Here is a 14862-nt window from a genome sequence, read left to right as displayed (position 1 = left end):
AACCACCAGATTGTTCTTCATATTTATGTGTTGGTTTCTGTTTGTTTTGTTCTTTAGATTGCACATATAAATGAAATCATACAGTATGTCTTTCTCTGACTTACTCAAATTAACATAATACCCAGAACTTGGTATACTTACAATCAATAAAGTTTATCAATGGGGGAAACCTTTAAAAAAAAACCACTGTTCGTCTGGGTCTTAAAACAAAAGATATGTCCCCTACGCATTAATACAAATACTATTAGCCAAAAAATGAAGCTAAGTATCAACTTGAAACCTTTATCACTAAAATGTTAGAATCAGAGATTACAATTTGCTGCTGAGGTATACTTACAATCTTTTCCAAAAGTGCCTTACTTCTTCTTTTTTTTTTTTTTAAGACTTAGGACATAAATACCCTATCAAAGAGACTCAGTGTCAAACGTGGGGTTGGTTAGTGCCAGGCCACCAAGTTGCTGGTCATCCAATTTTTTTCTGTTGCTAAGTAAGAAGTTTCACCAAACTTTCTGACTGATATCCATTATGGCTATTTTTCTTTATGCTGCTTGTCATAGTCACACAAAAATGACTAAGATTATTCGAAAGCAAGAGATTTCAACAAAACTCTCATTTCCCCTACACCTGCAAGTCATTTAGAATACTTTTACTCACTTTTCTTAGGTGTTTATTTTATATAAGTTCTAAGTCCTTCTACTGAAGGCCTTGCAGGTCACTAATTTAGTCCCAACCTATCAATTTGTTAACTGAATTAGTTTTGTTAAAAAATCATGGTTTTTTTGGTACCAAAAATATTTTCTGCCATGTTTATGAATTTCACTAAATACACTTACTAGTTTTTGTTCAGCTTCTCACTTTGTCTCCTCTGGCAGCTCTATTTTTCTAGATATGTGTTCTAATTGTGCCAAATGACCTTCTTAGAACAGTGCAACTCGAAATACAGTCAGAGACACAATACAGAACTTGAGCCAGATTGTAAACCAGAACACCTAAACTCTCACTGAGCAGAGTCAGAGCTAAATGACAGGACAGTGGTATAGCTGATGTATATTCTGAATTCAGCTCCTATCTCCTTGCAAATCAGCTGGTCAAAGGAACACACTTCGTGCTCTTAGCAAATACGGTCATCAAAGTAATGATGGAAAACAACCATCAACCCAGAATTCTACATCCAACTAAATGATCTTTTTTTTTTTTTTTTTTTTTTTTTTAAATTTTTATTTATTTATGATAGTCACAGAGAGATAGAGAGAGAGAGGCAGAGACACAGGCAGAGGGAGAAGCAGGCTCCATGCACCGGGAGCCCGACGTGGGATTCGATCCCGGGTCTCCAGGATCGCGCCCCGGGCCAAAGGCAGGCGCCAAACCGCTGCGCCACCCAGGGATCCCCAACTAAATGATCTTTTAAGCCTGAACAGATCACTCACAATCCTTCACTGAAATAACTACTAATGGAGTAATATGAAGGGAACCAAACCCTACAAAAAGCAGTAGGAATGCCAAAATAACGCTATACTGACACTAACCTTATCTCAGAATCCACATCTTTGCTTAGGAATTTAGGTCTTGTATTTTCAGATGAATAGTAACGTCCTGCAAAGACTTGGTCACCATCAGCAGTAAAAGCTTCTCTACAATTCTTGGGTGGCTTTTGAGATTGCATTACTGCACGAGCTACAGAATTATTCTGAAAAATAAGGGGAAAAATAGATTTTTTAAGTTATGCCATAGCATTTCTGATACACAATTTCTGAATGTTACCTATCATTATTTTAAGATTCAAGTATTTTTTATTTAAACATTTATTTAAACATAAGTAAAATAATTCCAGAAAGTTAAATAAGAGTTTCAAAATCAACTCTCAAGATGCAAAGAATTAAAACTACTGACAGTCTTTAGGACAGAATAAGCAATGCTTTATGAGAAATTGATTTAAGTTCTACTATTACTATCCGTTAAAATTAAAAATTTTAGTACATATTTAGTATATTAATTAGTACATTAAGTACATTTCCACATGAAAATATTTACTTTAGGCCAGAGTTCATACAAATCTTACTTTTTCTAAACTTTTACAGCCTGAAAAAAAAAGATGTCAGTGAACAGCAAATTGCAATAAAAGATTAATATGATGAATTATGTGAGGAAAGCCTGGAAATAAGCCCTAGAAGAAGTTAAAAGGGCATCAGGCTTAATGGAGGCCTATCTATCCTCTGGGGACAGGCAAGAGATCTTCCTTATTTTCTTTCAAGTATCCTTCTAACATGTAAGTGAGCAAAGCCCACAAATAATTACAATATGACCTTGCAACAACTGTATATACATTTAAATTACTGATACGATTACTTCTCCCTTACCATTAATGAGAAAAACAAACTCTACATTTGTTTTGATTAGATTTGTTTTGAATTTCCTGTTCCTTCTCAGTAAATTTATGCCAATGAAGATCTAATCCAAGAATACACAGATGAAGAGTAAATACTGAAATACTGATCTTTTTACAATACTTTCAAAGTTTTGATAAAAGAACTCATAAAATAATGAGTATTTGTTTAAAAACAAAATAATAATACACATATAAAAGGGTAAATAAAAAATGAATTTGGTAGCCAATCCATAAACAAAAAGAATAAACAACAAAATAGAATAAGAATAAACAACAAAAAAATTATAGCATCATTCACCAAAATAGTATGTATTTGTGAAACATTTACTGAGGAATAGCCAAAAGTATAAAGTTCCCCTAGGCAGAAAATGCATAAACCAACCAGCTCTGTATTATTCTATGGTTTCCTGTGAGGTAAAAGTACAGTAGTAAAACCTATTAATAACTCTATAATACAGAATGGGAATAGGAATTTATATAACCAATCCAGTTCTGAAAATTTAAAAGTAATATAAAATTCAGCAAGCATCTTATCTTACTTTGATCAGAAGCACTGTCTCTATGCTTCTCATGTCAATCAGGCTGTTTGCAACTACTGCATTATCTATTTCTAAAGCTGTCAGGACTGTTGGAAACTCTGGATGATAAGCAGCTCTAGGAAACAAAAATATATAAGTATTAATTTATCAAACTTTAATTTTATACATATATCTTTTTAATGTGTGACTGGATAAGACAATGGAAAATATAACATTTGAAAACATCTGTTAATAGGTTTAAAGAACAAACATTTATATTAAGTGCTAGGTACTCTAAGAATATTATGAATAATATTAGCCCATTTAATCATCATAACCATGGGATTGATAATATTATTCTCTAATTTAAAGGAGTTTGTTCTTAAGATGGAGGAGGCAAAACACTGACCTAGGATGTTTCAAAAGGAGAGAAGTCAACGTAGTAGGAAAGTTTAAGGTTCAGGAGAGAGTTGAAATAATTAAAAATAACAGTTCAACAAATCAGTTGGCAAGAAAGCATACAATTCAGAGACTACATAGAATAACAGCTTTAGAGAAAAAGAGCATCTCTTCTGCTGAGCAGGACAGGATGTGCAGATGTAGACACAGTTATGGGTAGCCAGCACACTGAGCAGTTCAGCAGCCCGTACTTCAAGGGGAATAAAGCCATCTTTATAGGAAAGGAAACACTTCCTAGTATTTCCTGGGGAGCTATACACTTTTCCAGGGTCCTCTTTTGAGTTTGTCTAACTAATGTGAGCTTAATATACCTGATTCATTTTAATATTCCAATGGTGTTTTATTCTTCCTTTCTACATTAAAGTAACATGCCCAATTTTAAAATTTTAGCGTTTGAACTGCAGTATGTACTGATAAAGTTCTTCACAAAAAAGTCACTCCTCCAAAATGTCTGTAGACAGCTGAAGTTGAGAGAGTATTAAATGTACCCAACTTGTCAATATTCTGTCAACACCTAAAAGTAATATCCAACTTCTTCTACTTGAACTCCACCAACTTGAACTTCAGCCTAATACCAAACTGCTCTGAAAGGCAAACATGGAGTTTGTCATGCCCTGGAGCTGCTCCATTAACCTTGAACTTCCCACGAGTTACAGCTAGAGCTTTCCCAGCTGACCATGCCTTATTAAAACTGCTAACTGCATCCAGCAGATCTATGGAGGCTTGCAGGCCTCACTTTCTTCGCCTCCAGCCTAGGCCTCATGGTCAATCAATGAACTACTTTCCAAGCAGCACTTTTTTTCAGTTGATTCCCTCTTCTTCTATAATATCTACCCATTCTAAAAAATTCTAATGTAGTATTAACCCAATAGTATACATTATCTACCTATTAAAAAGCCAAAAATCCTGTGGTCACCACGAGTGTTTGAATCCTGAGTGGATGTTGGTTCAGTTTCCTTTCTCACTCTCCGAAACCTACCTAACTCCTGAGGCCCTCTTTCACAGCACACTGATTCACCTATTTCAAAGAAGTGACATCATGCTGCACAAATGAAGCTCACTCTGCACCCCGTCACAGGAGGTGATACATTGCTGGGAGACTGCAAATACAATCACTGGGAAACACAGTGTGCCAGTAGGGCAGTGCCAGGCATTCCTATTCATGGGAGTCCACACACAAATCATGGAGCAGTCCCAACAGCTGTTCAGGACCCCTGTTCCTGGTTCCCAAAGGACAGTGCTGGTATAGGAGGATATTCCTCACAGAAGTCAATCTCTCATAGCAATATCCCAGGGATAGATTCCAAGGCCCCTGTAGGGAAATGCCCAATTGCAAGTCACCATATTGGCATTCTACCAAGCACTCAAGTTCTCTCACTCTAGATGCAACTACCCTGACAGGGGTCATTTTTTACCATAACCAATGTTGTCTGGTAGCACAACGGAAATTTCACTTTTGTCAGGATTTAGAAATCAGGAATCAAAGTTAGAAACTAATGTAAGGCCAAATTTTCATGCACACTGGGAAAACTGTTTACCTCTAACTCCCAAATACTTATTTCTAACCTAAAAGCTCAAAGTTGACAATTCTACAATAGGACTTATCCAATATTGGCAAATCCACTTTTATCGCACTTTTTCTAAACCAATTACTAGCAACAACAGCTCAGTAGTCACTTCAGCCAGAGACCTAATGGTTATCCTCAATTCTTTCATTCTCTTACATTTAAGTAACAAGTTTTATTGATTTCTTCCTAAATAATGGTTTTATTATTTTTTAAAGATTTAAGTATTTATTGGAGAGAGAAAAAGCACATACTTACGCACAACCACAATGAGAGGGGCAAAAAGGGAGAGAGAATCCTAAGCAGAATTCCTGCTAAGAGTGGAACTCAACACAGGGCTTGATCTCACAACCCTGAGATCATAACTTGAGCTGAAACCAAGAGTCAGATGCACAACCAGCTGAGCCACCCAGGCACCCTCTAAATACTGCTTTTAATCTGCCCTTGCTATCTATAATGCAAACACTATTTTTCGCGGAATAATTTATGTCATGGCTCTATGCATTTTGCACATAGAATTCTATTTGCTTAAAAGGCAGTTAACCCGTCACTTGACAAATTCATCAGGTCTGAAGAATGATCACTTTTCCTCTTTTCTCTAATTTCTTCGCTAACCTACCAACATATAATTACTCTCTCATCTGAGCTACATATGCATTCTGTGATCCAATTTTACCAAAGCTGACAAAGGATGAAAGAGAAAATACATATTATATTTGGAAGTAAAGTGATTAGCCAGTCAGCAGTTAGCAAAGAGGCTGGTTTAAGTACGGTGCCCTTGAGAAAATTTTTTAGGGTCATCAAAGAAAATGACCACAGCTCTTTATGGAATCTGCAAAGCACCTTAAGAGTTGAACTGTAAGTAGTCAGTGCCAAAGCTCTTCTTTAGTATCCCTACCCCCACATTCCCCTTAATTTGCTGTGGTCTGTATCACTTTCCTTAGTATAATTTCTATGCCCCACCACATCTCTTCCACTGTACTGGCTCCCACCACAGACCTCATGTAAGGAGCTCATGGGCAGGGAACATGTCTTAATTAGCTACGTATCTCCAGTACCTAGACTGAAGTTAAAGAAGTGGCTTGATGAAATTTCATAAATCAGTACTATAGATTTAGTTAACATAAAAATGTCTTAATTCTTTCTTATCTTGGACATGATTAAGCAAAACCAGAAATGGCATTTAGCTACTGATGCCTCACCTGTGTCTTACGTCATACATCTCATTCCGAAACTCAGAAACTATTATCTGTGGCCGTGAGGTCCCTCGTGAATAAAACCTTTCCATCAGTGCCTGGAGAACTCTTTCATCGGCATGGTTATGGCAACAATAGGCCTGCAGAAGTCCTTTCAAGCAAGATTCGATAGCCAAAGCAAGTTCAGGGTCGCGAAGATGAATGCAAGCTCCTAAAAGTGAGAGAAAATTGTGAAAAGGCCCATAAATATTTTGAAATATTAATGTAAATATCTTTTTATAATAGTTTATAAATGACGTCCAAAATATTTTCATATAAAGAAGCTTACATGACATTACAGATCTTATGTTAACTAAATGTGAGATCCCCACATATCCATTGGATACACTGGGGAGAAAACCCATCAAATCCTGTGAAAAGAACTGCCTCACTCACTCCAGTGTAAATGAACAGATGTTTTTCTATGTAAGTGTATATTATTCCAGGCTCTGAATGGCATTTTGAAAAGGAAACCAAACTGTTTATAGATTATTATTTTCTGTAAAACTGATTAATACTGAAATTTTAGAAACAGAGAGAAAATGCCTCATCTGTTGAAATGGATCCTGGTATAGAGGTCCGTAGCATTTACATGAAGAGACCTTACTGTAACACTTAACACCGTGTATAATGCTGTACTTACACAGTAATACCTTGCTTTAGCAACAATACATATTTCTATTAACAGCATCATTTTCACTTAATGATATTACAGAATTAGAGATAACTTCTCAGGAGAATTCAACAAATATTTTTTTAATCTCATATATATATATGGATAATTCAATAAACCCAGGTTTTTCACTTGAAAAGGACTTTTTTTTTTAAGGTTTTATTTATTTATTCATGAGAGTAGAGACATAGAGAGGCAGAGACATAAGCTTCCTTCAGGGAGACCGATGTGGGACTTGATCCCGGGATCACGCCCTGAGCCTAAGGCAGACACTCAACCACTGAGTCACCCAGGTGTCCCTGAAAAGGACTTAAAAACAATGTTGTCCTACCTTAAGAGAAACTAAGAAAAGATATTTTATAAAGGTGACACAAAACTCAGGTGGTGAGGGTTCTTCTGACTGTACTACTATGTCACTGGATTTTCCAACTAATCAATTATTTCCAACTAATTAATATTCAAATTAGCTCATTTATTTATTCATTCATTTAGGAAAAAAAATCAGATTATTCAACCCTATAGATACCTTTTTTCCCCTAAGTTCTCTTGCTTTTGGTTACTTTATGCTTTAAAAATAAAGGGAAATTATAAAGTGATTTTTATCATTACTTCTTAAAATATAGATAATTAAAATCCACATATAATTATGCACCTCTTACATAGATTCAGAAGATCCTTTCCTGAAAATAAAACCTTATTTTTAATGTTTCCTATACCCTGAGCAAATGGTGACAAATACCTAAAGGACCCACAGGTTTACAGGTAAAATGCCCACGCCTGTAGGCATCATCTATTGCTTCAAGAAGGGCTGGAACATGAGGGCCAAATCTTTTTAGTCGATCAGTTTTACTATCTTTCAATTCTTTCAGTTGTCTCTGATTATAGCTCAGTGTATGCTTCACATCTAATTCTTCCCTCCTAAAAAAAAGCAGAAAAACAGAAGAGATATGTGATACTGTTATACAGAAATATCCAGCCTTTCCCTCTAACACCTGCATGCCAGTGAATGATTCGGCTAACTAAAGATGAAATTGAAAATGACTGTGTTACTAGAGAAAAAGTCTCAAGTCCTCAAAACTTAGCACGTAAATAATGATGTCACAGGGATGAGGACTAGAAATCTCAGAAATTGTCCAGCTCTACAAGTGTTAGAAAACTCTGAGAAAGGTAATTTTAAATATTTTACTCAATACAAGAACAGCAACCACAACAAAACATATTGTCTCTCTTCATATAAAGACCAAACCACATGATTTTCAAATCATTGAAAAAAATCATTCTAAGGTTGTTGAAACTTACTTAATTCTGATCCGTTCTTCTTTGTCCTTTTCTATGGCTTGCTGAAACTGCTCAATCTCTTGATTGATTGAGCTTTCTTGATCCTGCAAGGCCTTTACTCTCTCTTTTAACCAAGATATTTTTTTTTGCCTTTCCAATCGTTCAGGTTCCAAAGATTGATCGGTACTGATAGTAAATAACCCAAAGTAGAAAATGTTACATGGAAAATTGAACATTTAAAAAATACAAAGCAATGTGATAAAATTCCTTTAGAAACAATATGGAAAATACTCCATTTCACTGAGTTCACAGTATTAAAATGAGGTAATCATGAACATGGCCAAGTAACCATCTTACCTTTTCTTTAGTTCTTCAATTCTTTTGCAAAGCTGCTCATCATCTTTCATTAATGCTTTATACTCATTTAGAGAACGATTATATAAAACCTAACAAAAAAATTAGACACACTTTGGTAAAATAAAATATATATATATATATATATATATATATATATATATATCCCATTCAAATCCACTTTTGCCACATCTTCATATCAGAAGATTTTGCTAAATATATGCAAAAGTATTTTTTTTAAATAAAGTACTTAAACAGCCATATGAAACCATTACATTTTTTGAAGTCTGAAAGTAGCACAGATTTCTACCGAATCACAGAAACTCTACTTTTAAAAGTAAATGGGCAGTATTTTATATTTGATCTGAAGTATTTAATATTCCAGGTTGGAAAAATTTCTCTCACCTCAGCTTCATTATAGACCCTTTTCTTAGCAGTAACATCTGTTTTCAATGCCATACATTCTGGTGCTCGTGCATTTGTCTCTTGACTTATCTTTTCCAGTTTATCTTGAATATCTTTGTATTTTTTTTCTGCTTCATTAAGTCTAACCTTTAAGAAAATAACATTGTTAGAGTGGATTTTACTTTTCTTCAATAAACAGGAAAAAAAATTTAAATTATAATATAGCAAATAGCAAACTTAGTTTCACTCAGACTAAATAATCCCAAGACATTAGGGAGGCAAACATAATTATATAAAATACTAAAATATAATTTTTAATTCCACATTTAGTTATCCAACAAACATGCTATCTTCTGGGGATATAAAGATAGAGTAACAATGGTCTGCAAGTAACACAATTAAAGGGAGACAGACACAATTTAACAGCAGAACAGATTGCTTAAATTGATTATACGGTTCGGTTACAATAATGCTTAAGCTTGCTATGTCTATTTATAATCATGGAAGCACAGAGAAAGAATCCAGAGGTCTGCCAGAACGTGTCAATGCCTTCAAAGCAGCAGCAGCATTTGAACAGAGACTAGAAAGATTAATCCAAATGTACCAAGAGAAAAGCTGGGGAAAGGTGTTACAGACAGATGGGAAATCATGTAGAAAGTCAATAACAACACTACTTTTGAAAATGAAAATACTTGGAGCTTAAACTGAGAGTGTAGTGGTGGGAGCTGAGCCGGAAGTGTGGAAGAGCCAGAATTTCCTGAAAATCAGCTTACAACTTAACCCTCCAGGTTACAGAGAGAAAAGACATGACCAAATCTGTACATCAAATCACTTTGGAAGCACATACAGGGTGGAGGGAAAATTAAAGGAAACAACTGGAGTGTAAAGAGTTAACATTCTGGAGCGAAATGAATTTGAAACCAAAATGGGGCACTGACAATAGGAATGGATTAGGAGACTAATATGAGAACTATCAGGATCAGGGATCAGCAAACTTTTTCCAGAAAGAGAGAGTGTAGTAGACACTATTTCTTCACATTCTTTCCACTTAATAGTCATTCTATAATCTATCACCATGCAAAATACATGAATGGTTAAAATCTATCACCATGTCAAAATACATGACATGGTAGGAAGGATACAAATAAAAAATAAGATAGTTCTTACCCTCCAGAAATTAACCATTTACTATATAGAGTGCCCAAATGCTTAAGAGGGGCAAAGGCCTGCAGAACTAAAGAATCACCCCGCCTCAAAATCCTCTTTTCCCGTTTGAAAAAAAGTGAACATTTATTACTCAAAATGGATTCCATTTTTATTATTTTTTTTAATTTAAAAAACAATTATTTTATTTTGAAGTAATCTCTACACCAAACATGGGACTCAAATTTACAACCCCCAAATCAAGAGTCATATTCTCTACTAACTGAGCCAGCCAGGGGCCCCTGGATTCCATTTTTAGGTTGGAGTTCAAGCAGAAAAGTAACTTGCATCTTCCTCTATGACAAGCTAAGAAATGAGAATGGGGAAAAAAATTCCAGAATATTCTCACAGAAATGAAAATCTGAAGTGAGAAAAGGTGGGTGGGGTTGAACTTCCATTTACCACCTGAAGAGGTAGTAAGAAATTTGGCCTATTTCTGTTATTTTTACATATTTATCTCCTACTTTTAATAGATTAATAACGTAAAACTTTTTTTAAAGGTTTTATTTATTTATTCATGAGACACAGAGAGAGAGAGAGGTAGAGACATAGGCAGAGGGAAGAAGCAGACTCCCTGCAGGGAGCCTGATGTGGACTCGATCCCAGGACCCCGGGATCACACCCTGAGCCAAAGGCAGATGCTCATCCGCTGAGCCACCTAGGCATCCCAATATAACATAACACTTAAAGGGAAAAAAAATATCCGCTTAGTTTGAAAAAGAAAGGTGGGGAAGATTACATTCTATACTATAAATTAAGCCTGGGGCCCCAAAGCACTTGAATAGAACAGAATACTAAGAGGTATATTAGCCACACTGAATAGCTGGGGCTCCTATAAAAATGAAAAAGCTAAGAGTTTAGCTCTGTTATACCTCTGGCATGACAAAATGCAAGGACTTATGCATTGTGGGCTATATACCCTTGTGAAATACTGAAAAAAAAAAAAAACACTCAAGTTCAAATTTTAAATTGGTGAATTATATGGTGTATGAATTCTATTTCAATAAAGCCGTTAAAAAAAGAATGAAAAGGTGAGTATAAACAGTGGATCTACAATATGATAAAAAGGTCAATGTGGACACCACTAACAGAAAATTACTGCTTTTATTTACCATTCAGCCAACTTCTACCTTTAGGCCCCAGTGGAAGACTCTTGAATCTTATATAAATAAATAACATAGTTTCCACCTAGGCTCTTGGATTGAAATTAACCTTAACAGACCTAACAACTTGTTCCATATGTGTTCTACCTACACAAAATCTTCTGATGGTTCTGGGCCCTAAAACTTCCCCAGTTCCCTGGAAATTCTAGGCATTGTGCTCAGTTTTGAAGTGTCATACTTCATGGTACTCAGCTATTATCAAAGCACCTCAAGACTTTTTATCTTGACACTCCTAATGAACACAAGAGTAGAAGCTTCATGTTGTAGCATCTCTAGTTGGTAAGGAAGTACCACTGTCCACATGCATGAGTTTAAAGTGTTATATCACTGGGCTCAACTGGCTGATCACATACGAACACAACTCATTCATTCATTCATTCATTCATTCATTCATTTATGATAGTCACAGAGAGAGAGAGAGAGAGAGAGAGAGAGGCAGAGACATAGGCAGAGGGAGAAGCAGGCTCCATGCACCGGGAGCCTGATGTGGGATTCGATCCCGGGTCTCCAGGATCGCGCCCTGGGCCAAAGGCAGGCGCCAAACCGCTGTGCCACCCAGGGATCCCCACAACACTCTTTATTTTTTTTTTTTAATTTTTTTTTATTTATTTCTGATAGTCACAGAGAGAGAGAGAAAGAGAGAGAGAGAGAGAGGGAGGCAGAGACACAGGTGGAGGGAGAAGCAGGCTCCATGCACCGGGAGCCTGATGTGGGATTCGATCCCGGGTCTCCAGGATCGCGCCCTGGGCCAAAGGCAGGCGCCAAACCGCTGTGCCACCCAGGGATCCCCCCACAACACTCTTTAAAAGAGAGTTGCCAGGGAGCCTGGGTGGCTCAGTCGGTTGAATGTCTGATTCTTGATTTTGGCTCAGTTCACAATCTTGGGGTTGTGAGACCGAGCCCTGCTTTGGACTCAATGCTGAATGAGGAGTCTGCTTAAGATGTTCACTCCCCCTCTCTCCTTGCCCCTCCCCCTGCCTGTTATGCTCTCTGTAATCCCCCACCCCTTCTGGATAAATAAATAAAATCTTTAAAAAAAAATAAAATAAAAAAGAATTGGCATGATAGTACTTGAAGAAAAATTTATGTCAGTTCATTTGAGTAATAAATTCAAACACAAATATATAAGTTGAAACCGCTACTTTTGTAGGTCTTTTAATATAGTCTAATATCAGTAATCTCATGATTTAACTTACTAAATCTGTATTTTAAAAAATTACCTGCTGTTCTTCCATCTTCCTGTCAAGTCTAGCAGCACGATCTTCCCCAATTTTGATATTATCTCTAATAGCATTCAACTGTTTTTCAATTTCATTGACCTACAAAGAAATTATACAGTAAATCATGTGTAAGAGTAACTGTAACCAAATATTTTCTACATATTAAAAGCATAAGTGAATAGGTCATAAAGTAAAAATTACCACTGCCCAAGCCATTTCATGTTTCAAGTATTCTAAATTAGTTTTCATTGTACTTAGACCGGCAATACTTTGAAAACGTTCTTCTTTCTCCAAACACTGGCGTTTCAGTTCAGTAAGTCGCTTAAAAAAAGAAAAAAGGATATATTTCTTATTAACATTGAAAAGACAGACATTTTACAAATGTATTTCTTTTGAATGTACTATCTTAACAGGTAGTTAGAAAGATATGCAAGGAAATGACTTAAGGTGAAAATAAAAATATTTGGTTCTTTGGTATACTTTTACTAAGTGAATTATTTTCTTAATTTCTGTATTATAAAGATGGCCAAAAACTCTTCAAATGAAGATCAAAGGTTTGATCTTAAAAGATCTTAAAACCTTAAACTTTAAAAGGTTTAAGATCTCACAAGTATAGACAAATCATAAAACTTAGTTTCCCATTTCTCGACTCCATATCTAATAGACTAGTTATGTTCTTTTGGGCAAAGTATACCCAGTACTCATTCCAAGGATAATGGAAGACACAGAAGAAATTTATTTCTAAAAGCCCAATAAGTTTTTAATTTAATTTTAAAAAAATTAAAAAAAAAAAAATATATATATATAAGTAGGCTCCACACCCAGTGTGGAGCCCAACACAAGGTCCAAACTCACAACCCTGAGGCCAAGACTGAGCCGAGATTAAGACCCAACTGACTGAGTCAGGTAACCTAAGTTAGAATTTTTAAAATCTAAGTTCTCCCTTAATAATAAATCAGGGAAAAAAAAAAATAAAAAAAATAAAATAAATCAGGGGTGTCTGGGTGGCTCAGTCGCTTAAGCTTCTACTTCTCGATTTTGGCTGAGATCAAGAGATCAAGTGTTGGCCTCCCTTCCCCCCACCACATCAAAGCTTAGTGATGGGTGTGGAGCCAGCTTAAGATTCTCTCACTTCCTCTGCCCCTCCCTCACTCGCTTGCTTGCACAGGCAGACTCTCTCTCAAAAAATTAAAATAATAATAAAATCATTCAACAAGTATCAAATATAACAACATTAGAATAGCTTCTAAAGTGCCTCTACATTTTAGATTCTGTACACCTGGGTAGATGGCCTCTCCCCCTCACTCGTGCGTACCATCTTCAAGGAGGCCTCATACTGTAGATCTAATGCATCCCTACCAGTCACCTTCCCATTCTCCAGGATTATTTCAATCCATTATCATTCTCTTCAAGCCTCATACATCCCCACCACCCTAATCCCTCACTCATTCTCCTTCCCTCCTCCTTTAGGGAATTTAGTGGCCAGCAGAGGACACTTTCTCCAACTTCCAACAACCTCACTTACAAATCTAAAACAGGAGGAGGTAGCTTCCTGACACTGAAGTCTAGCCCTCATCCCCTACCCACCGATTTTGGATCTGACCACCAGGTTCTGCCTTCTCAGGAAGTCTGAATTAATTCATTTTTCATCCCTATCTTTTCATCTTTGTTTCCACTTGGCCCTCTCCACTGACTCCCTTCCATTATCACGTTTAAATCTTCACTTCTCTTTCCCGTTCACAAATAAAACCGCCACTACCCAACCTTGGGTACCTCCTCCTCCTCTTTCCCTCTAAGTTTCCTTAAAGTTCTCTCTCTCTCTCTCTCTCTCTTTTCCATTTCCTCACATTTTCAGCTCCACAAATCTGATTTCCATTTTCACTACTCCTGAAACTTGTCTTGCCACAGGCCTCTATGCAGATTATGTCAGTAAATACAGGGACTATTTGTCAAACTCTCTGGCGCCTGCCACTCAGAATATCACACAGTTGTGACTACTGCCTTCTCACATTCTCTTCTCTTGGCCTCTATGGTTTCTGTGAACATTTTTCATGGTTCAGGCCTGGACTTTCCTCTCCTCTTTAAGCAATTTAAGTCATTCCCACAGCTTATACACCAACAACACATTGATGAATCCCAAATTTGTACTGAAGCCAGACTTCTGCATTCCTCACTCCTATATTCAATTGGATGTTTTATAAGAACCTCAAAACCAATGTGTTCAAAGTGAAATTCATCACTTTCAAAAGAAGAAAAAAAGAAAAGAAAGACTGGCTCCCTCGTCCCAAGACTCCTATCTTCAGAAACTCAGTCTATTGCTCAGGTCAATGATCTGGAGGTCATTTGGTCACCCTTGTTATCTGTCTCAACTTCACCCCTCCCTATCCCACTTAACACCTGCTC

At 36.4% G+C, this 14862-nt stretch overlaps 1 protein-coding gene across 1 annotated transcript in view; it reads right to left on the bottom strand.

The window, feature by feature from the left end:
- The window catches only part of SMC6 (structural maintenance of chromosomes 6), a 71451-nt gene that overhangs the window by 29489 nt on the left and 27100 nt on the right, over positions 1-14862 (bottom strand). Inside the window, exons 9-17 of the mRNA XM_072767666.1 lie at positions 12661-12780; positions 12460-12558; positions 8874-9020; positions 8472-8560; positions 8136-8300; positions 7576-7754; positions 6131-6335; positions 2926-3040; positions 1527-1687 (exon numbers count right to left, since the gene is read on the bottom strand). Of these exons, the coding sequence (XP_072623767.1) occupies positions 1527-1687; positions 2926-3040; positions 6131-6335; positions 7576-7754; positions 8136-8300; positions 8472-8560; positions 8874-9020; positions 12460-12558; positions 12661-12780 (1280 nt within the window). The remainder of the gene's footprint in view (positions 1-1526; positions 1688-2925; positions 3041-6130; positions 6336-7575; positions 7755-8135; positions 8301-8471; positions 8561-8873; positions 9021-12459; positions 12559-12660; positions 12781-14862) is intronic.

This window comes from Vulpes vulpes, chromosome 8 (genome assembly GCF_048418805.1).
Source record: "Vulpes vulpes isolate BD-2025 chromosome 8, VulVul3, whole genome shotgun sequence".
Lineage (NCBI taxonomy): Eukaryota > Metazoa > Chordata > Mammalia > Carnivora > Canidae > Vulpes > Vulpes vulpes.
The sequence above is the reverse complement of the archived record's forward strand: the minus strand, read 5'-3'. Positions and strand labels throughout refer to the sequence as shown.